The 24,959-nt window shown below is 36.6% G+C and overlaps 2 protein-coding genes across 2 annotated transcripts; both read left to right on the forward strand.

Moving 5' to 3' along the window:
* The first annotated feature begins 2,420 nt into the window (after positions 1-2,420).
* Positions 2,421-18,283, forward strand: LOC105388191 (zinc transporter ZIP13 homolog). The gene is made up of 9 exons (XM_048630726.1): positions 2,421-3,048; positions 8,163-8,276; positions 12,472-12,644; positions 13,029-13,167; positions 13,747-13,895; positions 14,326-14,446; positions 15,450-15,535; positions 15,717-15,786; positions 16,390-18,283. Exons 1-9 carry the CDS (start codon positions 2,868-2,870, stop codon positions 16,560-16,562), a joined length of 1,206 nt encoding a protein of 401 aa, XP_048486683.1. The 5' UTR covers positions 2,421-2,867; the 3' UTR covers positions 16,563-18,283.
* A 389-nt stretch (positions 18,284-18,672) lies between these two features.
* LOC105388199 lies at positions 18,673-20,210 on the forward strand. The gene is made up of 2 exons (XM_011559074.3): positions 18,673-18,995; positions 19,185-20,210. Exons 1-2 carry the CDS (start codon positions 18,905-18,907, stop codon positions 20,117-20,119), a joined length of 1,026 nt encoding a protein of 341 aa, XP_011557376.3. The 5' UTR covers positions 18,673-18,904; the 3' UTR covers positions 20,120-20,210.
* The last annotated feature ends 4,749 nt before the right edge of the window (positions 20,211-24,959 follow it).

Here is a 24,959-nt window from a genome sequence, read left to right on the forward strand (position 1 = left end):
AGTTTTGGACCTTAAATTGACAATTTACGAAGAAGATGGAGCGTCAGTGGAAAATAATCGTCTCGACAAATATATAAAACCCCACTTTTGCCACTGAGCTTTTATTGGGAATGAGTTGGGTTAAAAGATTTGTGACCTTGTTTAATGTCCCAAACATTGGTTGATTAGGCTCAACTTAAAACGACTTACAACTTAACAGACGGGATAATCCTTTCAACACAGTGACCAACGCCTTTAGTATTTGTCACTGACACGCTAAGAACTAGAATATCAAGAGCTTTTAAAATATGAATTTAAGATGACTCTACTTAACATGCTCTCTCTACATGTCTACCTTGTATTTTAATAGTTTAGTTACATTATTTAAAGTCATAATAGGTACCTATACCTTTACCCTTTCCTCATTGTGTACTAGAACTAGAATACTGCGATCGAGTACCTACCTACCTAAATATTACTACCAACCACCAAGTCGTAAAGTACGCTGGAATTTGACAGAAACATCTGTCTGGCAGAGAAGTCTGGCTTCATAATTCGTAAATTATTAGTAGATAGGTATTCATCTTATCGCCATCGTAGAAATAGATATTCTGTCTTTTTAATTGGTTTGGATACTAAGTTAATAAAAAATATATACCTACTTGATTTAAATATGGTGAAAATGTTCCAGTTAAATACGAGCAATAATATTATTTATTACCATAACTTGCTTCCTGCGAAAGCTGGATTGTCCATCATCTCTGGATATAGCAGCTGCCGCGCTATCCACATTAAGTACGCTCCAATCCATTTTGAATATTAAACGTTAACCAATAAAACTGTAACCAAACTTTTACACACTTGTTCACTCAGATGCACACTATTTATCAACAGCACTTTATCGACCACAGGCTGTTTTTAAAGATATATGATTTATAATGCAGCGATAATCAGTAAACTTTTTGTGAACACATAATTTGACATTATTAAAATATTGTTTCCACTATATTAGTATTTCCGCAATTCAATGTATGTTTTGGCGCGAATTCACTCGATTGCAATTTGGACCTGCTTCCGTCATCTTTGCCGTCCAGACGACTAATCGGTAAATACAGCTATGCGTGTTTCAGCAATGTAAGATTGAAACAGATGTAACTGCTATCTATATGTACAGCATCGGATATTTAAATTCGCTGGCCAAAATAAGTACGACATTTCGCTTCAACTGGGCGCTGGGCGTTGAACAACGGTGCAAGCTGCCAAGAAGATTCGTATTGCAATCGTGTCACTCGTATAATGAACTAGAAACCATTGCTAGTTAATTAATTTTTATTTAGTAGGTAAGTATTTTGATTTATGTAGGTATCCAGTTCAGTATCCAGAAGAACACAGTTATTATTTACTTTACTCATAATTATGATTTTCACTTCGAGAATATAGGTACCTACCTAACTACAAGGGGTAGTAAAGTAACATGATGTGTAATATAATACTAAGAACTAGACAACCTTTGAAGCCTAGGTAAATACCTAAATTGACAGGTAAAATCTACCTGATAGCATCCAATAAGTTTATTAGGTTAAATTAATCATTAAAATGGTGTCTACATAATCAGTAAATAGGTCATCCACCTTTTATATACATGTAATTATAATTCTTTATTGCATAAATATATTACTTAATAAGTGTACAAAAGGTAGAGTTAATGTTAAAATCATTGTTTACCAGACAACCTATTAAATCATATGAAAAGCTCTCTGACTACTTATCTTATGGATGGTATTGAATCTTATAGTACCATTCAACTAAGTCTATCGGTCAAGAATTCCTACAGGATACGACTGCTAACCTTCCTTACAACGTAACACCTACTATAAAAAAAATGTAATCCATAAAAAAATACCTACCAAGACAGTACCCTACATGTTCTTCTTTTCAATTTCTAATTTGCTATTAAGGCGGTAGGGTAGGTTTTCATTTGTTATACAGATACACTAGCAGTTCCCGCGAGTTTCGCTTCGCCTTAGAAAGTTTTCCGTGGGAATTCCGGGATAAAAAGTAGCCGATGTTCGTTCTCACTGTCTATACTATAATAGTTATAATTATGTACCTATACCAAATTTCATTCAAATCCGAGTAGTAGTTTTGTCGTGAAAGAGTAACAGACAGACAGACACAGTTACTTTGTAATATTACTTAGGATTAGTAAGAAAAGATGTAACGACATGTAGAATCGTGTAATGTTATATAAAGACTCGTTACAATTTATCTATTTTTATTAGTTTTTTAATCAGATATAAGGGAACGAGAAAGAAAAATGGGGTAATTCGTAATAGTGTGTATGGCAACCCATTTTATAACGCCGTTTCGTTCAGTTCGTTCATTCTCCCTCTACGTTTACATCAATCAGTCTGTCAGTCACATTCATTCATTCAATTTCATTCATTCACCTACTTTGTTTTCATTTGGATGGGTGCTATTTTGGTGTCTTTCTTTTTCTTTGTTTATAATTTTTAGATTCAATACACATTACGATGTATAACTAAAAATGTCATTGAACGTTGTGTGAGGCTGATAAACAGTGCAATTGTGTCAATATAACTGTCCAAACGGCGTACTCAACCTCAGTAGAGATTAGTTCGTCGCGGCGGCTTTTGTTATCTCGTATATCGGGACATCCCAACATCTTAGTGATTATTTATCTTTTCTATTTAGTTCTTGTTCGCCTCTCGTAACGGTGTAGACCAATAAATTGATAAATAAATGACGCCCTAAACTTCGAAAATCTTAAATTACAAACTTTATTCAAGAGCTGTCACTGGCTGGTTCAGTGCGAATTTAAGAGAAAAGTTTAAGTAAAAGATAAAACTTTAAATTCATATTTGAAAATGGAAGCTGGAAGCACAGTTGTGGCGGGAATGTTTCCTGAATATTTGTACAGTTTTATTGAAGAACTGGATGAGCACCCTTGGTTGTTCTCAGCCCTGGCCTCTATGTTGGTGGGGCTCAGTGGCATCCTGCCGCTCCTTATCATACCCATAGATGAGACAGCATCATTCGAAGATGGAGGTAAGTGGGTCACTGAACCTATAAACTTTTTTTTAGTTAACTGCATGTTTACCGATGAATTTATTATTAGCTGACATAAAAATATCATTTGTCATCATATCTCTTTTCTCCTTGAGATAACCTGGTGTTAAGATGAGAATTGGTGTACCTATGTACTATTTTATGACTTTCATGAATTTTGACAATAGACTTGGTTTTTAGTAAGTACCTACTAATTAAAGTTCCACACTTGTTCTATGTTTCCTTGTTACAGTAAAAAAATATGTAAACATAACCTTATCTCCTTAAATATTAACCCCCAAATTCATAGAACTTTTTGTCACTTTAAAATAGGCTAAAAATGGATGTTGTGATATTACAAATTTCAACTTTTTGACTGATGTAAAGAGTCGAAACTCATGTGTTACAAAGTAAATTTTAACCTTGTTGTAAATTTATAATACAGTCTATGAATTTTAGGGTAAGATTAGAAGTATGATACAATAAATACAATTAGCATTCCATACATTCAGTTTGGTTAACTATCTATCATGCAAACATTATATCGTGGGGAAGTTTAGTTCGCAGTAGTGGCAGCGTGGGAAATGTTTGTGTCATAAACTTAATGCTTTGAGTTGAAGTTGAAGAGACATGATCATATTTCTGTTTGTAAACCATTGATTTAACAATGTACCTATGGGTGATGACAGATTTGTTGCTAAGGAATAACTTAGATGAAAACAAATGTATCATTATAAAAATATACTTTATTAAGAAGTTAACAAAGAATATTTATGATAATGTTTGTTTGTTAGGTTGTTATGAGTTCATAATTATTATTTAGTCATCCATCATAAAAAGTACAACAAAGCAAACTTACAGCTAATTTAAAAAGTTACAAAGAAATATCTAATTGTATTGTTTAAAAAAAAAACAAAATGATCTTTACTACCTCCTCAATTTCTACACTGAAGATTTTAAAAAATACAAGGACAAGTGACTACCTAATCTACCTATATTATGTATATTATTCTTAAATTATAGGTGAGTGGTTGCCTGCTAGTTTCATATGTCATACACATCCCAGTTACACCTACATATTACTATCAAGTTATCTCTTGTCAGCTGATGAGATTAGCTAAGCCAGCAGTTGTGAAACACACTCCAATTGAATTTTACTCTTAGGAAACTGTAGTTACTGGCTGATTTCAAAACACTAACAAAAACTAAACTACCCATTGTGAAGTTAATGCAGTGAAGCAACCAAGGCAAATTCGATACTTTCAATATCAACCATACCAATTTTGCGCAAAAATTACTGTCAGAAAAAAAAATTATGATGGTTGAGAACTTATAAAATAGAGATTTTGGTACAGAGTATACTACAGGTAGGTACATATTTGTAAATATGAATGATAGATAGAAATAATATTAATAACTTAAAAAAGGTTATAATCTCTAGAATCAATACATTTGAACTGATTTTGATGATAAATCCCGTAGATACGTAGGAATAACGAAATCAGTAGAAGTAGGTATTTACCTCTAAATCGGTATTATATCTATGTGGCTGCAGACACACAGATACACACATCAAACTTATAATAACCCATGTATTTAAGAACCACACTTTTTTACTATTGAAAAGCGTGTCGCCTCATCGCATTTCAATTTGTCACTTCACTGAATTTAATATGAGTAACAGGCCCAGCTGCTTCTTCTGATACGAGGATGAATTGTAGCTTTACTGAAGCTCAGTGGAAGGATCATCGTATCTCTAAACAGATAAAATAATATAGACAACCGCAGTTTTAGGAACCATAGATGGCTAAAGAAAAATAAACAGCTAAATATTCCGTGAGCTTTATTGCTTTGTCGTGAATAGTTTTCGCTGAGAATACAGTTTTTGGCCAACCTTCAAATAAACTTATTAAGTACTTATGCTCCTTGGATATAATCTATATGTATGTAACTATGTTATGACAAAATTCCTCCTGTGTAGGACATATATGTATACAAAACAAGACCGCTTCACCTTTTTCATAACTTTCACACAAGAGTTTGTTTCTCGCCGAAAACTCGTAAATAAGTTATAATACAGTCATAAAATGTCTGTCACACAGTGTGTCACCAGTTTGTTTACATTAATTAAACAAAAGACTAGTATGACTGATAGCCCGTTCGATATACTTGCATTAGGACGAGGTCATGGCGATTTACTGGTTAAATATTAAAACCAACAACAACACTTAATTAAACTTAAATGAATATTATAAACGTACGTCGCTGTTTTTTAGTGTAGTTCATGCGAAGGTTGCATAGCTTTGATATTATATCCTTTTTATTTATGAATTCCAGGTTGTAATGGTATGCGATCTCTGCATTTCTAAGAACATTTTTAAATTCCCTGAAATCCGTTAACATCTGAACATTCTGCATAACCGATAGATATTGGATAGGGTTAAAAATGCAATAAATTTGATAGCGTATTGCCAAGTGTCTGACCGCCAAGGCAATTAGGTATTTATTTTTCTGTATTCTTTCGAAATTCATCATCTCATTTGTTTATTGAAAATTCCGCATTCGCATTAAATTCTTTTTGTTTACGAGTATTTGTCGTCGGTCCAATCTGGCTGGTGGCCGTCACACTCTGCGCTTGTCAGATCGTGGTCTCCACTCGAGAACTCATGAGTTTTTTTAGGTACTTACTTATTCCAAAAATATGTATATGTATACTTAGGTACAAGTGTACAAAGGGTGGACTTATCAATGACCACTCAATTTTCTGATTTATCTGTGTACGTGAGACATCTACACTGATAACATGGAAAGACAGACAAAGAGTATACATACACCACAATCTCCTAAGGAAGTTTATATATAAGTTAGAATTTTGATATTTTCTCAACGACCGAAGGTTATGACGACCTTTATCCGTTGAAAATGCATAACTGCTAATGTTAAACTGACTACCAAAATCCAACAACTTAACTATTTAGTTGCAAAATAGTTAATACCCTGTTTAGCTAATTAGTCATCATCCAGGGCCGCTTCAGATACAGGACTTAGGACTGGAGGTACAGTGAAGCCTCTGAAATTGACGAAATCGTGTCATCCTGCTTTCAGTATATCCTCATCGATCGTTTTCATAATCACCAACTGTTTCGAGTTTATTTCACACTTTGCCGTGGGAAAATTCGTATCATCGCTATCGTGGATTATTTTATAACACCTTTATCTATCTTCAACAAATATTGTTACGGTGATTTTAATCGATTCAAAATAGTCACAACACGTGCCAAATATTACTCAAATATGGTATTTAACTGATTAGTATTTATTTACTTTCTAATCAATGTTATCACTGTTGTGACGTGATTAACTTGGTAAATTAGTGGGTATACATGTAAGTGTTCAGGCGCACGTTCAATATTATCTGTATTGACTTTCATTAAGTACATACTTGATATCAGGGGATTGACTATTTACCTACTTATGTTCTCTTCTTTAATTTTTCTTTCATGTATAAAAAGTTTTTACTACCGTTTACACATCTTAATATTGAAGAGTAGCATTTTTTATAATTGCAAAATATATTATGTTTAACAAAAACATTTACTTCATCATTTTGTAGACATCGTCATTGTCGTCACCCGCTACATCCCTTTGAACGCAAATGTTGAACTAAATTAAGCTCTTTGTCCCTATTATCTGTCTGTTATCGTTCACATCATATTGCTTATCTTGTTATCGAGTAGAAAAGTATTGCTGATCGCTACTGGAATTGGCCTATACCCTGATTTAAATTCGACGTACCTACATATGTATGATACATTCATACTGTTCATCATACTGGGTCTCCATTTAGTCCGACATTCTTCTTCAGCGTAGCCTTCAACATCTTCCTGTCATGAAGAGCTGACTTTCGTATCGTCGAAGTTCATACGAAGCTCTAAAAACTTTACTAAGCACCTTTAAGGTCACGTGATGCTGCCTAGCTTTGACTGTATACGGACAGAAAGGGACAATATGTACATAGATTTAATGCCGAAATTAGCTTAAAGTTCCTTTGTGCAACTCAGCATAAGCATGGCTCTTAGCCATGCTGCTGATATTCTACCATGATAACACTATTTATTAAATAAGATAATCAATCAAAATCAAGTGCATCGATTTCATTCACATAGAATTTAAGATAAAGACAAATAATATCAAACTGCCATCGGTTACTGATGGACATTAGTAAAGGTATTAAAACACATTTCTTGGTACATAGACAAGTGTATTTACTGATTGCTGTATGTAACAAAGTTTTAAGAGCAATCATGCGACTGTGTCGATTAGATAAGGTGTCGATCGATCATTGGGGACACTCTTGTTACGAGTGTTGCTATGTGTGATTATTAGTATGTAATAGAAACCAAACAGTTTTTGTAAATGATATTTACCTAGTATTTTATCATCTTGAACTTTGTATTGTAGTAAGGTATATACTGAATATAAGCGTGCCATTCCTCACGGTGTTTTCCTATACCGTAATGTTCCTATTGTGCACACAAGTGTAGTAGTAGGTGGTTTACCAGGGAATCTCACCATTGGTGATCATTGTTATAGCCGGAAATGTTAATTACCGTTTTTTTCACTTCCCTAAAAATGGATTACAGCTAACCGTACCACCACCGCACATTAGCAACCGTCGCTTATCTGTCAAATTGGACAAAATTTGTGGAATTTGTGTAGGGATTTTAGAGATGGAGATCCAGCTACCGCTACCGTACCCGGACCGACACATTAGCAGTTAACAATCCATAAAAAAATAACAACCATACAAGTTACTTCAGATTTGACAAACAAGCGTAATTATCATTGAGTATGAATGGTCCGATTCCGCGTTTTTCTATGTTAATAATGTTCGGTGGTGGTAACCCCACATAATACCTATGTAAGATGACTAGCTACAATATATGTTTGACTGATAAGCGATGGTTGCTAATGTGCCGGTGGTGGTAAAGCAGCAGAGAATTTACCATGTCTTCTATTATTTTCACCGAGCTAAGTATTATCGGCATTGAAAATGACCTCCGTACCTCTCTGCAATCGTTATTCTGAGCATGAAACATGTCTGTTTCTTCCAGCCGGCGCGGCGACGCTACGCATCCTGCTGAGCTTCGCCGTGGGCGGGCTGCTCGGAGACGTGTTCCTGCATCTGCTGCCCGAGGCCTGGCAGCATGACATGGCCAGTACTAAAGGTAGGAGCCGATGGTGCAGTGGTTAACGACTGCTGATGGTCCGGGGTTCGATCCCCGATCGGGGCAGATATGTGTTATGGTTATGGCCTACCTACGCACATCGGGATTTTTCAATGCCACGCCAACATTTCAAAGCATAGCAGTTTATCTCATTTCTGTAATTACGGCTGAATTTCCATAGGTAAAATTAAAACCGTTGCCATGCCGTCCCGATGTGCGTAATAAATTAAACGTATAAGAAAGCGCGAAAGGTGGCGCAGGCGCAGTGGTTACTGATACTGCTGTGCCGAAGATCCCGTGTTCGATCCGGGTCTGGGCACATATTTTTTGAAAGACAGCAGTAAAGGTAAAGAACGACCGGGTGGCACAGTGGCACTATCATTCAAGGCAAAATTATCATTGATTTATGCCAATTTATCATACCCGTAAGAATCATAACTTTGTCCTAATTATAGCTTAATATAACTAGTTTCTCGAATGTTTATAAACACTAAAGAGTCATAAGACTCATAAGCATATCTGTTTATTTATTTAACATTGTATGTTGGCATGTGATTAATTGATATTTTCCTCATACAAGTCATACATAGGTGGTTCATTGATAAAATGTGCGGTCGGTCGTCGAGGTTTTGTGTTCCCAGTGGCATGTAAACTAAAACAAATACATAATTTACGTTCGAAACCCAAGACGATGTCCCAAATTTTGGCAACAGGAGTTTTAACAATACATCAAAAATATCACAAAAGAAACGAAAAAAAAAACACAGAAACTGATGACAGTCGGGTACATCATGCACGTAAACAGTGTAGCGAACGTAGTACATAACTCCCAACTATACATGTACGCTGATGACATGTGCCTACTATCCGCTGGAAAAGACATTGCGAGCATGATGGACAATATACAGGATGATTTTGAGAATATCACTAAATGGGCACATGATAACGGGATTATACTAAACTTAAATAAAACAAAATGTATGCATATTCATTCACCATACAATAAAATCGCTAAAAATATTAATCCATCTACAATTAAAATAATTGGCCATACCTATAATTGTCTACACCTAAATAAAGTAAAATGTGAATGTAAAAGTTTGGAATTAGTAAATACATTTAAATATTTGGGCCTATTAATAGATAAACATTTCAATTGGAAATCACACATAATATTAGTCTGCAATAAGCTAAGATCGATCCTGGGTAAATTCTATCATCTAAATAAAGTTCTAAATAAGCGCACCCTGTATATTGTTTATCATGCACTCGCAGACTCATTATTAAGTTATGGCTTAAATTGTTATGGGCTGACTTTTAAAACTTATTTAGACTTAGTGCAACAGCTACAGATAAGGATAATTAAATATTTAGTAGATAATAAAACCAAAGAAAACTGTAAACAGGATTATTATAAACTATTTGGTATTTGTAAAATATTGCCGGCCAGTAGCAAGGTTAGGTATTTAATAGCCTTAGAAACATATTATAGTGACGAAAATAAAACGAAAATAAATCACCGATACTTAACAAGATCTGTAAAAAAAGGAAAGCTAATGCAGCCTACCGCTAAAAACTATTATGGTGAAAGAACCAGAGAGTACATGACACCAAAAATATGTAATCATAAGAACTTTCATTCAATTTTGCTTAGCTCTGAAAAAATGAATTTGCCCTGTTTAAAATCTAAATTAAAAAAAGCATTTTTAAAGTTGTAGGTACAGTGAGCGGGTCCTTAACCCGGTCGCTCGCGGATAGGTGTGGGCCGGGCGGTCATCTCTGCGCTCGGCCGGCTCGCGCTTCTCCGCGGCAGGCCGCTGGCGCCTGTCGCCTCGAGGGGGCGAATCTAGTCGTCTGCCGCAAGCGGAAGACGATACATGCGCGCGCTATTTGTTCCTATTTCGTACTAGTTTATAAATGTCGTATTTAGGTATTTATTAAAATTTATGAATAGAAAAATGGACATAAAAAAGCAGCAAAAAAATACTGTGCCGTATTTAATAATCTAAGTATTTTATTGATTTCTTCTACGTTCCTTCTTTGAAATGAAATTAATCCGACCTACAAACCCTTTTTTTTCTCCATGTTGAACAAAGTCTATTCCAATTTTGTTTTCGTTAAAGTATTAAATTTACAGACACAACTACCTTCAAAATGTATTAATGAATCGATTATATAATGTGCGCTGAGTGGGATTAGTGCTTAACGAAACTAACACGTTCTGTATCATAATATAAATTATATCCATAATATAAATTATAACGAAAAAAAAACATGTTTTCACAAAATTAAATGTTTTAGGTACTTATATTCTAAATACTTTACGACAAGACCGAAGTTGTCAAGATGACGGATGACGTTTATAATGTTGTGAGAGACGTTAAACTTAGATTCATACATATTTTATGTACTTCAAAATATCTTAACTATGAAATTGTTATTGTTTTTACTGGTTATTTCCAATAGAAAAAAGTTTGGAATAGCTTGTATTCTAAATTCAAATTAATTTTGTTTTAAAACATGACATTCTTTTTACAAAGTCAGTCCGTTGCTTAGTAAACGTTGTAGTGCTGAGGCAACCCTAAGGTGGCTTCTTTTTCAATGCGTATAACCACGTATAACTTATTATGCACCGTAGTCCAGTGAAATAAGGCGCATATTCCCTCAAAAATTAATTGGTAGATAAGTAAATAAAAACGTGTGCGGCTGGAACGCGATCTAAATTAGATCTTATTGCTTATGGGATGGAGTCATATTTCTTTGCAATCCATTGCGAAGATGGACTTCTGTACCTGGTACTAGTTATTATTCTGTGTCCGCGGGAGATTGTTGATGTGGGTACATACTCACTGTATCTATGTATACATATATTATGGTTAGGTTATTTAAGTAGGTATATTAGTTGTAAGATTTGCTAAAACAAATGCTAAGAGCGCGTCACGCCAACAAACTGTTGTACATTTTGGCGTTTTTGTTTTTTGTTAAGTGTGTTTATTTCTACTGAATAAATAACTATTAAAAAAAAAAAAAACATTAATGTAAACATACAAAACAGAGTTCGTTGCTATATCATCATGCTACGTAATTACTACCATTGACAATGAATCACATCAAACAACTTGTGCGCGCGGTTAGGTTTTGTGTTCCGACCGCGTGTACTCTAATTAAAATTCAATGTGACGTTTACTTTGTTACGTACTTTAACAACTGCATTAACCATGTAGTTTTTTTTACTTTATTTTTTTGGCATTTTTTTACATGTGGCACATTATGTATGTTTTAGAGCATTTTATCTTTAATCCATTTTAATAATTATTTTAATAAATTCATATAACTAGATCTAGACTCATTTAACTTAAAAAGAATATTGTGGTTACACTTCGTTTACGTTTAATTAGTATTTTCCTTCCATTGTGTGATAAAATGAATTCAGGTGAACTTGAAAGCAGTAGTAAGTTCCTTGAACTTGACCATATGTAACGGGATAATACGAGCACCTACTACCTACTAATAAATAGATTTGCGAATGAACGAAAAATAATAAATAGACATGCCAATAAAGGAATCATGGTGGTGATAATGTGTCTTCCCTGCTTTGCCATAGCATAATAACATATTGCTCCCCTGGCCTCCGATTTTCGCTCTCGATATTTCCTGTCACACATATTCGTATTCTAAGCGAAATATTGTACATATTTAAAACACGAGATATGTCGTGTGTAGTCGGGAGAGCGAAAAACGATAATGTATGTACAGTTCAGACAAACAACTTGTAACTTCCTGAAACTGCTTAAACTTTTGTATTTTGTCAAACTAACCAAGTCTCAATCTTTGAAAGAATGAATAGGCGGTAGTTAGTTTGACAAAGCACAAAAGTGTAATCGCAGCCAACTTCAGGAACTACCAAGTTGTTTGGACCGAATTGTACCGACCAATCATCATCATCATCATCATCATCATCATCAGCCTATGTCAACCCACTGCAGAGTATAGGCTTTCTCCATGTTATGCCAAGTCCCACGGTCCTGTGCTACACTCATCCAGTTTGGTCCAGTCACTCTCCTAATGTCATCGGACCAACGTGTCGGCGGTCTACCGACTGATCGCCGTCCCTCCCTTGGCCACCACTCCGACCGACCAATGATTGCCTACAATTAACGATTTTATACCAACCCCACTCCCGTTTCACCAACAGAAGGCGATCACATATCCATGAAGAGCGGGCTCTGGTGCCTATTCGGCATGCTGGTCTTCATCATAGTGGAGAAACTGTTCGCCACGTCGGAAGAGGGTGATCAGGATACACCCCCGCCTAAGGCTAAGCAGAACGGGTCTATTAAACAGCTGGAGATTGAGGAGATCGATAAGGTGTGTATTTAAATTTCTATTTAAAGTTATGGAGTTGTAGGTCTGTAGTTTGAGGAAACATCGAGACGTAACATGCAGACTTTTTTATAGTGTAATAATTTTTCCACTGTTGGAAAAAATACCTCCCCTATAGTTTTCGTCGTACCGCCCAAATAAGCTTTTTTTTTTATAGAAAAACAAGTTTTTGGTTACCTAGCCCCGCTATTCACGGCGTTTTGTACCTAATATGCACCTGACTGACCTAAAGAGTCGAAACTCGTGGGTTTCAATGTAAATTTTAACCCTTTTGTAAATTTAGAATACGGTCTATATATTGAAGGAAACAATATTCTGTCTGTGTTGGTATTCGAGGTATCTAAACGATGATTTCTCTTATTTCCCAAGTTGCTAGACGTGGAGCGCAGACAGCGTGCCAAGTTCAGCTCTAAAGTGGAGGGCGCGGCCGCACTGCCCGTCTGCGGGGACAACGACGTCACGGCCAAACAACTGTACGAGTCCTGCATGTTCAATAACAACGGGAATGGTGAGTGATTTGTACAAAATGATAATATAAGTTACCATAAAGGCCGGTGGGAAAGCACAGAGAAAATCGAATGTTGACCTTGCTTCTACAACTAATAACAATCTGTGCCGCCGTCCATCAAGATTAGAGACTGTTTAAGAGTTTATGTTTCTTATGGTTTTTGAATGATAATGCAAGACCTTTTGAATATATACAGTCTTTTAATCACGTAACTTTACAATATTTAGTAATTCTGAGAAAATGCGTGCGCTTCGCTGTACAGTCGGTTAGCGTCTCTGCTGGCCGGCGCGCGGAGGGGCAGTGGGGCGGCGGGGCCGCGGTGCGGAAGGAGGCAGCGTCTGGGCATCGTGACGTCATTTGACCATGCGAGCAAAGTTGTGGCGTTAACAGAGACAAATATAAAAAGGGCAATGCCCGTTTTTCGCTGTGCTTAGCTGCGCCTGAGGGCGCCTGATAACTAATCTGAATGGCTAATCCTCTCTCCACGCTTATAAACCGGACATATTATATGGTATAGTCTGGCTCCTTTCATACACGCAACGGTAATTTTACAATGAACCACTGATTTTTAATTCCCAGGCGAAGGCGCCTGCTGCAACGCCACAGTTAGCTCTAAATGCTCTAAAGGCGGTCGCTGGATGGGCCGCTGCATACTGCGGGAGGCCAAGGAGAAGGCGCTGCTAGTGAACACCAAGACTGACGAGAAGGACCCTAATGCTGCTAAACATGTGAGTTGTACTGGGAATTCAGAACTACCACAAGGCAAATATAGTGTGGAATAATTTCCAGCTGCGATTGAATACAACCACCTATTACAAACTTACAAAAATATGTATACTTACTTGGAAGAATAAGCTGCCCTATCGCTAAGAGCTTCAGAATCCTTCCGTAAAGAACAGCTGGGTGAGGTGATCTTGCCTCTTAAAGATTCGATAGCATCAAGTGTATTAATTTGGAGAGTCATCATTGTTGAGTTTTTCTTCCCGCGCCATTTCTCTAACGGTGTATTTGCAATTTATGTAAACGAAAAAAGTTTTGGTTTTCTTCTGTCACCTGCATACATTATCTACAGTTCGTACGGATGTTACATCTTCCGTGCCTTAACCTTATCTATGGTCCGGTTTGTATCTAATAGACACAAAATATTTCATTCCCCAGGTGGCGGGCTACCTGAACCTGATGGCGAACTCGATCGACAACTTCACGCACGGGCTGGCGGTGGGCGGCTCCTTCCTGGTGGGCTTCCGCGTCGGCGTGCTCACCACCTTCGCCATACTAGGTACACCCCCGTCCACTAGAGTTGACCACACTGCAACCTTCGCCATACTAGGTACACTGCCGTCCACTAGAGTTGACCACACTGCCACCTACGCCATACTAGGTACACTGCCGTCCACTAGAGTTGACCACACTGCCACCTTCGCCATACTAGGTACACTGCCGTCCACTAGAGTTGACCACACTGCCACCTTCGCCATACTAGGTACACTGCCGTCCACTAGAGTTGACCACACTGCCACCTTCGCCATACTAGGTACACTGCCGTCCACTAGAGTTGACCACACTGCAACCTTCGCCATACTAGGTACACTGCCGTCCACTAGAGTTGACCACACTGCAACCTTCGCCATACTAGGTACACTGCCGTCCACTCGAGTTGACCACACTGCAACCTTCGCCATACTAGGTACACGGTTCGATTCCCGGCTGGGGCAGATATTTGTTTAAAGACAGATATTTGTACTCGGGTCTTGGGTGTTGATATTTATATTTAACTAGCTGTTCCCGCGAGCTTCGCTTCGCCTTAAAAAGTTTTCCCGTGGGAATTCCGGGATAAACAGTAGCCTATGTTCTTTCCCAGGGTCTATACCATATGCATACCAAATTTCATTCAAATCCGTTCAGTAGTTTTGGCGTGAAAGAGTAACAGACAGACAGACAGACACAGTTACTTTCGCATTTATAATATTAGCTAGGATATGTATCTGGACATGTATTTATGTATTTATCAGCTGTACGATACCCATATTACAGGCTCTGATAAGTTTGTGGTCGGATGGCCGTGTGTAAGATGTCCTCACATATTATTATTATAATGAGAATCTGTCCAGAAAGAGTAACTATTACCCAACTAAACTTACGCGTTTATAATACTAGTAGGATCTCACGCCTATGCTAATTAATGTAATAACAAGCCGAAAAAGAGTAATTTTGGAGGCCAATTACAACAATTTGTAGTAAAAAATTTAGGCAAAAATTTAATAACGTATGTTATGTTCCAGTGCACGAAATACCTCACGAGGTGGGAGACTTCGCCATTCTGCTCAAGAGCGGGTTCTCGCGGTGGGAGGCCGCTAAAGCACAATTTGTTAGTATATATTTATAAATCACGCATGTATTGTTTGTTAAAAAATAATGGAATAAGAATTAACACTAATACGACATACTTTTCTCTGATTCTATTATATCGTTATTACTTTATTCTAATTGGATCGGTATATAAAAAAACTACAACCTCTTATAAGTACCAATTGGTATTATTTTTCCAGGCGACAGCGTCAGCGGGTCTGATTGGCGCCATGACTGCAGTCATATTCAGTGGAGCCAGGAATGCTATTGGTAAGTTCCTATTATTTAATCGTATTAGGTATTTTATGGCAATGACCTAAGTTTCTATTAGAAAAAATGGTATGTAAATAAAATAATATTGATCTACAGGGTGTTGCAAAAAGAAAGCCGAAAACGGGGTGACTCAGGGTCATTGTAAACAACTTTCATTCTACGATCCACCGAAACGTCCATTAAACCTACCACTTTTGCAACACCCTTGAAAAGAACGTTGAGATTCCAAAATTCTATAAGTACTTACCGTTCGACCGAATGGCGTAGTGGTTAGTGACCCTGACTACTGAGCCGATGGTCCCGGGTTCGATTCCCGGCTGGGGCAGATATTTGTTTAAACACAGATATCTGTTCTCGGGTCTTGGATGTGCCCGTAAAATGGCAATAGGCTCGCCCCCTATTACATTGGGACTAACATATCACTCTGGCGAAAAGTGGGTGCAGCAATGCACCTCTGCCTACCCCGCAAGGGAGTACATTAGTACAAGGCGTGAGTGTGTGTGTGTGTTACTTACCGTTCATCGTACCGTAAATATACTTCTTCATAAAATATATGTCTTACTTTATTTCTAACCCATACTATTATTTCCCATCTTCCAGAGGCGAAAACATCCTGGATAGTCCCGTTCACAGCCGGCGGCTTCCTCCACATAGCTCTAGTCACAGTGCTGCCCGACTTACTCCGGGAACAGGACAAGCGACAGTCGCTCAAGCACCTCGCCGCCCTGCTGGCAGGGATAGCAGTGATGGCTGTCATGACGCATTACTTCTAGAGTTGGGGGAATGAGTGTGTTGTGTGGTTTTCTACCGGCGAGGCGAGGAGACGAGGTAGAATTTATATTTGTATAGAGTATTGTCAATTCTCTTAGCGCTTCTGCCAGAAATATAAATGATAGTTAAGGTGGCTAACATTTAAATGCAATTAAATCAATTGCTGTCTTGCTTTGACGGTGTAATGTCAGAGCAACAGATCATAGATTTAATTTTGATTAACTTTTTGGTGCAAGTGACTCTAAGATTTAAAAGATTCCCACAAATTTTCATCCAATTCTTGTCTCGCTTTGCCGTGGAAACCCACTTTAGTCGTGAGCGAGTTAAGAAAAGTGCATACATGTTGAGCTGGCTGGGGTTTTCAGTGGCTCGATAAATGTTATATTATTTCTATTCTTGATATTCTGTCAGTTTCACACCTGAAAAAGTCAAGTTGAACTTGTGTATATGAAAGGTTTGATAATGTCGTTGAATAGCACATGAGTTCATTACACAAGTGGCCATTATCACCAGTGAAATATTGTATGTAATTCAACAAATGTTATCACGTGAGTTGAGTATCATACTTGATGCTGAACCAGTAGCCAGATTTCTACGTCAGTGCGATATTTTCATAAGTAATACAGTTGCCTCTTGTAAACTATGAGGCCTGTACAATGGTACAGAACTGTTTAGTTAAACCTGTGCTAAGTTGGTCCTTATTGAATCAAATGGATTCATACTTTTATATGCAATAGTTTTAAGATATAACAAAAGATTCTTTTACAATCAATATAAACTTCATAATATATATTACTTTACTTTGTATTTTGAATACACCAAATATACTCTTGCTATGTTTTAAAATTGTACATACATAACTTAAGCAATAACATTTAGTCGCGATCACTTGTACAAAACCCATATTTTATCATAGATATTATGGAGCGATAGATCAAAATCATTATAGATTCACTTGTTACCTCGACATACATTTAAAATACTCTGCTGAATATAAGCTTCTATACCTCCTAGCACTTACCCATGGTACTTACTAAGAAAGTAATGATTGCTTCTATCGTTCTATGCACATCTATGATTTAGTCGTTAACTATAAGGTAGACAGCCATACTTGTACCAAACATTTGTTGTAAATAAACACTCCTTTAGATGTAGCGAAAAACTAGTTTTATAGTACAAATTTTACTCCACTATCTAGTGATAGACATTATTATTAGTTAGGTTTCGTACTTGAGGTAAAACGAAAAAAGTATTTTATTTAGACATCTAGCCTGTAGTGCAGATAATAGGGATGAAAAATGATAAATCATTATGTATCATTCGTAGTTTCATAAAAAATCATTGAATCAAAGAGATTCGCACAAAATAACGAATCCATTGGATATTATTATCATCACAATGAAAAGTTTGCCATATTTTTCAATTTTAGTTAGATTATTAGAAAACTAAACAGGATATACCTACTCTTTTATAAGGTAAAGCCAGTTATTAATATCAGTTTCGATTCAATTATTGTATTGTTTTTATTATACTAGTGCGTTGCATTTCCTTACATTAGATTTTCTTGAACATTTTTATGTTTACGTTTAGTTTTATTAAGTATATAAATCAAGTTATGTGATAAACAAAATATGCCATTTACGAGTATTGTCTTGTTTTAATCATCGTCCGTTGACGATGAGATAAAAATTATAATATGTTTGAGAATAAACAATCATGATTACAACTTACTGTTTTTTTTTTCGGTAGTGTGACTAACTGACCAATCAACTTTACTGCGGGGTGGGTGAAAGACGGTGGGGGGGACGATGATACTTAAATTACCTACGCCATGGAAGTAATAAGTACTTACTTACGTACGAAGTACTTATTACTTCCATGCCTACAGCAGATAAATAACCAATATCAAAATGGCGAATAAGTGGAAGTAGGACAGAAGACTCTAGGACGAGATAGCATAAGTTCGACCGCTATTTTCTGTTTGTTTATTTATTTAAGGTTCACACTATACTGTCTCACCGTGATTGATGTTAACACTGATAATAATCAAATTAGGCGCTTTTCCTTATTCGGCGCCGGTGCGGGGGTATTACTTTTATGGTCTGCCTAGCTAGATCTTTTGTGATATTGTGAGGAGTAAAATATTGCAAAGAAAGTATAATATTATGTTTCTTGTTCCAAAGCATTTCCAAAGTAAGTACATTCTCTGTGGAGGTTAGGGGTTTAATGCGAGGCCGTTATTATTTTGAATACCATGAATACAATAATAAAAAATGTGATATGTCATTTGGATTTGCGTAAGTAAATAACATAAATAAGAATAATTTTAGTGAATTAACTTGAAATGCAGTCTTCTCTGTCCATTTTAATCTGCCTTGTTTTATTGAAAAGCATTTACGTCTACGCAGAAACTGGTACGGATGATTTGATAAAAGGTAATGGACTAAGTAATTTTATCATTAAGATAAGCAGTAAGATTACTTGGATTGGTCTGGCGCCCATAATCCTATGTAGGTAGGACTGAACAAAGTAGGAGTAGGTACCTAACTACTCAATATGGTTGATTTAGCTACCCATCTTTGTTACTTCATAATGTTACTTTCACACTTTCACATAATTTTCAGAATTCCGCGAAAGCATGATGAAACAAGCATTCCTAGAAGATAATGACTCAAAATACAGAACAGAAGATGGTGAATTTGACCTCAAACACACTATCAAAGACAAACGCAAGAGATTGGACCAGCACGGAAAGCACTACGAACATCTAGTGCCGATGATAAAGAAAATCCGGGACCACATTCGAGACCCTGACAATCTAGACCAATTCATAGCTTCAAGGGGACTCGAAAACTTTTTCGTGAACCATCTCGATATCAAGCATTCCGGCATACGCAAAGAGCTGCTTCAAACCCTCAAATTAATCTTTGATCTCTCCCCAGCGCTCACTAGACAACATCTGCCGGAGGCTGTATCGGAATCCCTTGTCGACATATTTGAGACCGACGATGACTTAGAGTGCAAGGGTTTAGTGCTAGAAATCTTGTATTCCTGGCTTCCGGAAAACCCCCACCTACAAGCAAAAATCATCGACTATAAAGGCCTAGACCCGTTCTACATGCAAATAACAAATCTTAGCGCTGACGTCATTTATACGATGCTAGATCTATTTAACAGGATTTTAAAGGAGCATCTAAAAGGCATCAGCAACTTGAAGGACTTGGGTACTGTGGGGGAAGGGCGTGATCTCTTGAAGTACTTAGCCACGCCTAAGACATGTATCGGATTGTTTAATGTTTTCGAGATATCGTTCGTTTACAGTACGCTCGAGAATAAACTTATGGTTCCAGTTTTTCAGCTGATGCAGAGTGTGGCTCCAATATGTTCGGAGTCGTTTGCTAGAATGAGCAAGTCTAGAAGTCTGTTTAAAGACCTTTTAGGGTACATATCGAAGGACGATAACAAAGCTTATTACAATAATCTGAACATCAATGTGACTGCTGTCCAGGATACAGTGAAAGGGTTCTTGAGGAAGAAACATGGACGTATAGAGCTGTAATGATTCCACTGCTCCTTGAACTAAATTGCTATTAGATAACATTGTTGTTTTAATGTCTGATTAAATAAAGAGTATGATTTGTGGAGCTCAAGAGATGTTTTCTGTAGTAGGTAGGTATGCCTGTTTGTGAATTTACCATTCAAGTCAATTTCAAGCCCCGCTATAATATTACTGGGGACGGCCGATGACTTTTATTATTTTTTGCGTAAGTAGTTTTGTTAAGTAGCAGTTGGTTGACACAGATTGAGACTATTCATTACCATTACTTATCCATTAATTCACTTACAAACTTTGTGGAATCTACAAAGTAGATATCTTTTGACCACAAACTATTGAAGTGAGGTTACATCATTACCGCAATGACAAATCGCTCGCTACGGGTGGCCACTATTTGTGGGGAACCGGAAACGGGAAGTAGGTATAGCTGCATTGCCGATTGACATTTCAGTAATAATAAGTAAGTAGTGTCTGATTGTGTTTTAACTACCGATTGGATAAAGCTTAATACTTACCTATAAGTTAAAAGTTAGCGAGTTCCTAATATACTTATCTGTTTCATTCGTCCGTGTAATTTGCGAATGAGGGAATATTTAAAGCTCTACAAGCGCTGCCTGTAATGACCTACCCATAATAACTTTAGGGCTTAACTATGATCTTAACCAACTGTGGCAACCTAAATTTTATTAAAATAGGTATCTACAATACCTACATAACTAAAAAAATGTGTGGGAGTTTGAGCAAGGTGTCGAGTCATACTAAGTAAATCCAAGCTCAACTAAACAAACTCAAAAATCGTTACTAATCGATCATAACTCACAAAAGTTTCTAAAAAACGTGCACATTTTATGCAAGTCAAAAGTCCCGCGTAAACCGTGTAATGTCAACTTGCCGGATCGTTTTTAGGGTTCCGTAGCCAAAATGGCAAAAACGGAACCCTTATAGTTTCGTCATGTCCGTCTGTCCGTCTGTCCGTCTGTCCGTCTGTCCGTCTGTCACAGCCGATTTACTCGGAAACTATAAGTACTACAGTGATGAAATTTGATGGGAATATGTGTTGTATGAACCGCTACAAAAATATGACACTAAATAGTAAAAAAAAGAATTGGGGGTGGGGCCCCCCATACATGTAACTGAGGGATGAAATTTTTTTTTTCGATGTACATACCCGTGTGGGGTATCAATGGAAAGGTCTTTTAAAATGATATAAAGTTTTCTAAAAAACATTTTTCTTAAAGTGAACGGTTTTTGAGATATCAGCTCTCAAAGTCGTAAAAAGTATGTCCCCCCCCCTCTATTTTTATAACTACGGGGTATAAAATTCTAAAAAAAATAGAGGTGATGCATGCTAATTAACTCTTTCAACGATTTTTGGTTTGATCAAAGTATCTCTTATAGTTTTTGAGATAGGTTGATTTAACTGTAATTTTGGTTAAGTTATTGTTATATTTGCTGCTACGGAACCCTTTGTGCGCGAGCCCGACTCGCACTTGGCCGGTTTTTTTTTTAAATATTTGCGCAAAGGTTCAAGCACTTGCGTGGGAATGCATAAAAGTTTGATTTTTGGGCGTAAAAGTCATGAATGAGCTTTGTTCGGTAATGACCGCGGTAAATAATCCTATTTGTATTGTTAACTTCTCACGCGATAGATAGTAAAAGGTTCCTTAAAGTTATGTAGAGTGAGTGTTCGTAGTATGTTGTAGGGTGACCATGATAGCCATTCGTACTCACACGCAACGAAGATTTTAATTACTTACTGTTTTCTTTAAAACAAAAGAAATAGATTACTAGGCCTAGACTTTTATCTATCTATGATGAATAATACTATGTAATCTTAAAATCGTTAAATACATAATACAAACAGTTAAATAATTAAGCTAAGTACCTAGGTAATAATAATATCCGACTAAGATAACAATTCCACCTATCTACCAACCAGCAGCAGCTAAATTTATAAAAAGTCCCAAAAGTACCAAAATTATGGCTACAATGTCATGCATTTTAAGCAGGTAGCAGATCTTCTTTATGCCAGTGCGATTGCGCAGGCGTGACCCTCCGACCACCTGAGCGCAGTTCCCAGGCCCTGGACAATGGTTTCTGAACGCATCTATGCAATTCTATTTGTACAGCCTAATTTATTGGCTACTTGTTGTAACTAAGTAATGCTATATCTGTGCTTGTTACTTGGTTACTTGTAGCTCGATCCGGTGGTTGCTGTTTAGAAATTTGTTTTCTTCGTAGGTAGGTACTTGGGTAGTTTCGATTGTGCTAGGTACCTATAAAATTTAAGTCTCGAGTGAGATGATACAAACCTACGATAAAGCAGCTAGTATAGGTATAACTCTCAATAAAACTAAACATAGAACTAAAACTGAGTACAAACTAGCACAAACGTACAAACTATAGATTGGCAAGTTGCTTGGCGACCCTCCTTGCGGGGTGAAAGACGCGGAGGGGACGAGGTACCCAAGACGACAGCGGGTAGCGGGAGGGGTGGCGGTGAAGGGCAACGCGTGCACTGCATGTCATTGTTACGGCAGTCTCGGCCGCGCAGCCGAGGCGGCCACATGTCTTATATAGTCTGTCATAATTTGAGTGCGACCCACATGAGATCATTGATCCTGAGACCATTAGTCTTAGGATGAGTGTTGAGGCCTTTTTAATATTATCATTATATTATTATTAGGTATCTATAATTCGTCAACAAAATAACGTTAAAAACAACAAATCGTATAATGTCTCAATATAGGGGCTTCTTGTAGAACAGCGTACCGGATCAGTCATGCTACGCGGCTAAAGGTTGGTACTGCGCAGTCAGATACGAAAAAGTAAACAACAAAGGCGAAGAGTCCATATGACAGTGCGTCAGTTGTCAGTTCTTGTAACTAGGAAAGCAATCAAAATTTATGTGATTTGAGCAAAACACAGAGAAAAATTACAAAATTGATGAAATTTTGAAAGAAAATGGTCATATCGTGCTTCGCCTACCCCCATACCACCCGGAATTAAATCCTATTGAACTTGTGTGGCGGTACTTGAAAGGCGAGCTCGCAAGAACGTCGATTGACTCTAACTTAGATAAAGAGATAAAAGACTTAGAGTTGCTTTTCTCTAATTATTCGCCTAAAAAGTGGAGAAATTGTGACGAACATGTCATAAATTAAGACGAATATCTAAATAAATCTGATAGAGTATTTGACGATGTATTGGACAGGTATGTTATTGTTTATTTATAATTTATTGTAAATTAAACATAAATTGGTTTTTGTCTTAGATTTATAATTGAAGTTAATGAAAACGATGATGAAGATGAGGATGACGACGACGATGAACAAGTTCAAACAGAGAGTGAACATGAAAGTGACATGGAAATTGATTTATAAAATAAAACACTTTTACATAAATAAATTCAAATTGGTAGATATTCTGAAGGTAAACATCCAAATTTTAATGCTGTCAAACTATAAATTTTAAGCTAAATATGACATTTACGGGAACAGTCATAGAATAAAATTTTACTTACGTCAGAAATAGTTACAAGCTATCGCGAGATTAATCCGGGCACACTTTTCTACGTGTGTAGCATGTCGTTCTACCTCGCCCCCGCCACTTCTTTCACCCCGCAAGGAGGGTCGCCAAGTAACTTGCCGCATTATAAACTTGATCATAATTTTGACACTGAAGATTATTTTTTACTACAAAATTATTGAAACTTTTTTAGAATCCAAAGCTTGCCCGATGCCCGTATTTTTTATACGAAAAGTCGTTATTTTTTGTCAAAAAATGGTCATCGTTTTCACAATGGACATAACCATCTGTAGGTGTGAACCGATTAATCGCCAAAAAACTATTCTTTACAATAAAACGAGGAATCTGCTATATTTTATCTATTCACGAGATAACCCGCCTACTATCGAAGCAAATTTGCCGTGTTCGTAATTTATTGAACAAATCGACTTAAAAGTTTAATAAATCTATGAAAAAAGCCTTTGGGCAGGTGAATTATAAAAGGTCTAAGTCCTACCGATGAATGAAAACTCCTGTGAAAGCAAATAAAATTAATGATTTAGATTTGTGTAAACATTTATTGTTTGTTCGGGTTTCGATTCTAGTTTTTTGTTAATGTTGATTCAAGCTTCTTTTTTTATAACACACAACCACCAAGTCTTCTGACAAAAAATGTATACGTCGACCTAGGCAGGTAGGGTACCTACCTACCTAGCTATATACTATAGCTATATTTAACAGTTTCTTGCATTTTGGAGTGCATTTAAATTTCCTCAAGCGATTTCTTCTCCTCGAGAGGCTATTACACTCACTAAGAAAAGTTCCACTTACAAAATCCTGCCCCAACTTTTTTTTAAGTACATTTAATTTAGTTTTATTTAAATATTTTTTTAGCTAAGTATAGTACAGTTCCCCAAAATTGATAATGCGCATAGAAATCTTCGTCATTGTTCGGCAACGGTCGTATTCCCGAGCGTTAGAAAACTATAATATGTATTTAGAGTGGTTAAGTGCATTTTCTTCATGCAATTTTAGTAGAATTATTTGGTGCTAAAAGAGATATCGATTTATTAATAACGAAATCTGATTCGATAATTCATAATATTAAAATTTAATTCGAAAATGTTACAGTAGGTACTTTCCAAGTGTCTTACTGAAGCTGATTTGTAAAGATGGATGAAAGAAGGTTTGAATAACACAAGGTTTATATTATAAGAAGAAATGGATTTCAAACACAGTTTTACATTAAAAATTTAAAATGTCAGTTCAAAAGTACCTATTTACAGCACTGATCATTTTCACATGAATAAAAATGGATATCAAACACAGATTAAGA

Source organism: Plutella xylostella, chromosome 26 (genome assembly GCF_932276165.1).
Source record: "Plutella xylostella chromosome 26, ilPluXylo3.1, whole genome shotgun sequence".
Taxonomy (NCBI): domain Eukaryota; kingdom Metazoa; phylum Arthropoda; class Insecta; order Lepidoptera; family Plutellidae; genus Plutella; species Plutella xylostella.

Coding starts and splice junctions, on each gene's coding strand:
- LOC105388191 (XM_048630726.1), top strand. CDS start 2,868: ATGGAAGCTGGAAGCACAGTTGTGGCGGGAATGTTTCCTGAATATTTG. Junction 8,277..12,471: donor TGACATGGCCAGTACTAAAG/GTAGGAGCCGAT, acceptor TTTCACCAACAG/AAGGCGATCACATATCCATG. Junction 12,645..13,028: donor AGATTGAGGAGATCGATAAG/GTGTGTATTTAA, acceptor TTATTTCCCAAG/TTGCTAGACGTGGAGCGCAG.
- LOC105388199 (XM_011559074.3), top strand. CDS start 18,905: ATGCAGTCTTCTCTGTCCATTTTAATCTGCCTTGTTTTATTGAAAAGC. Junction 18,996..19,184: donor TACGGATGATTTGATAAAAG/GTAATGGACTAA, acceptor CATAATTTTCAG/AATTCCGCGAAAGCATGATG.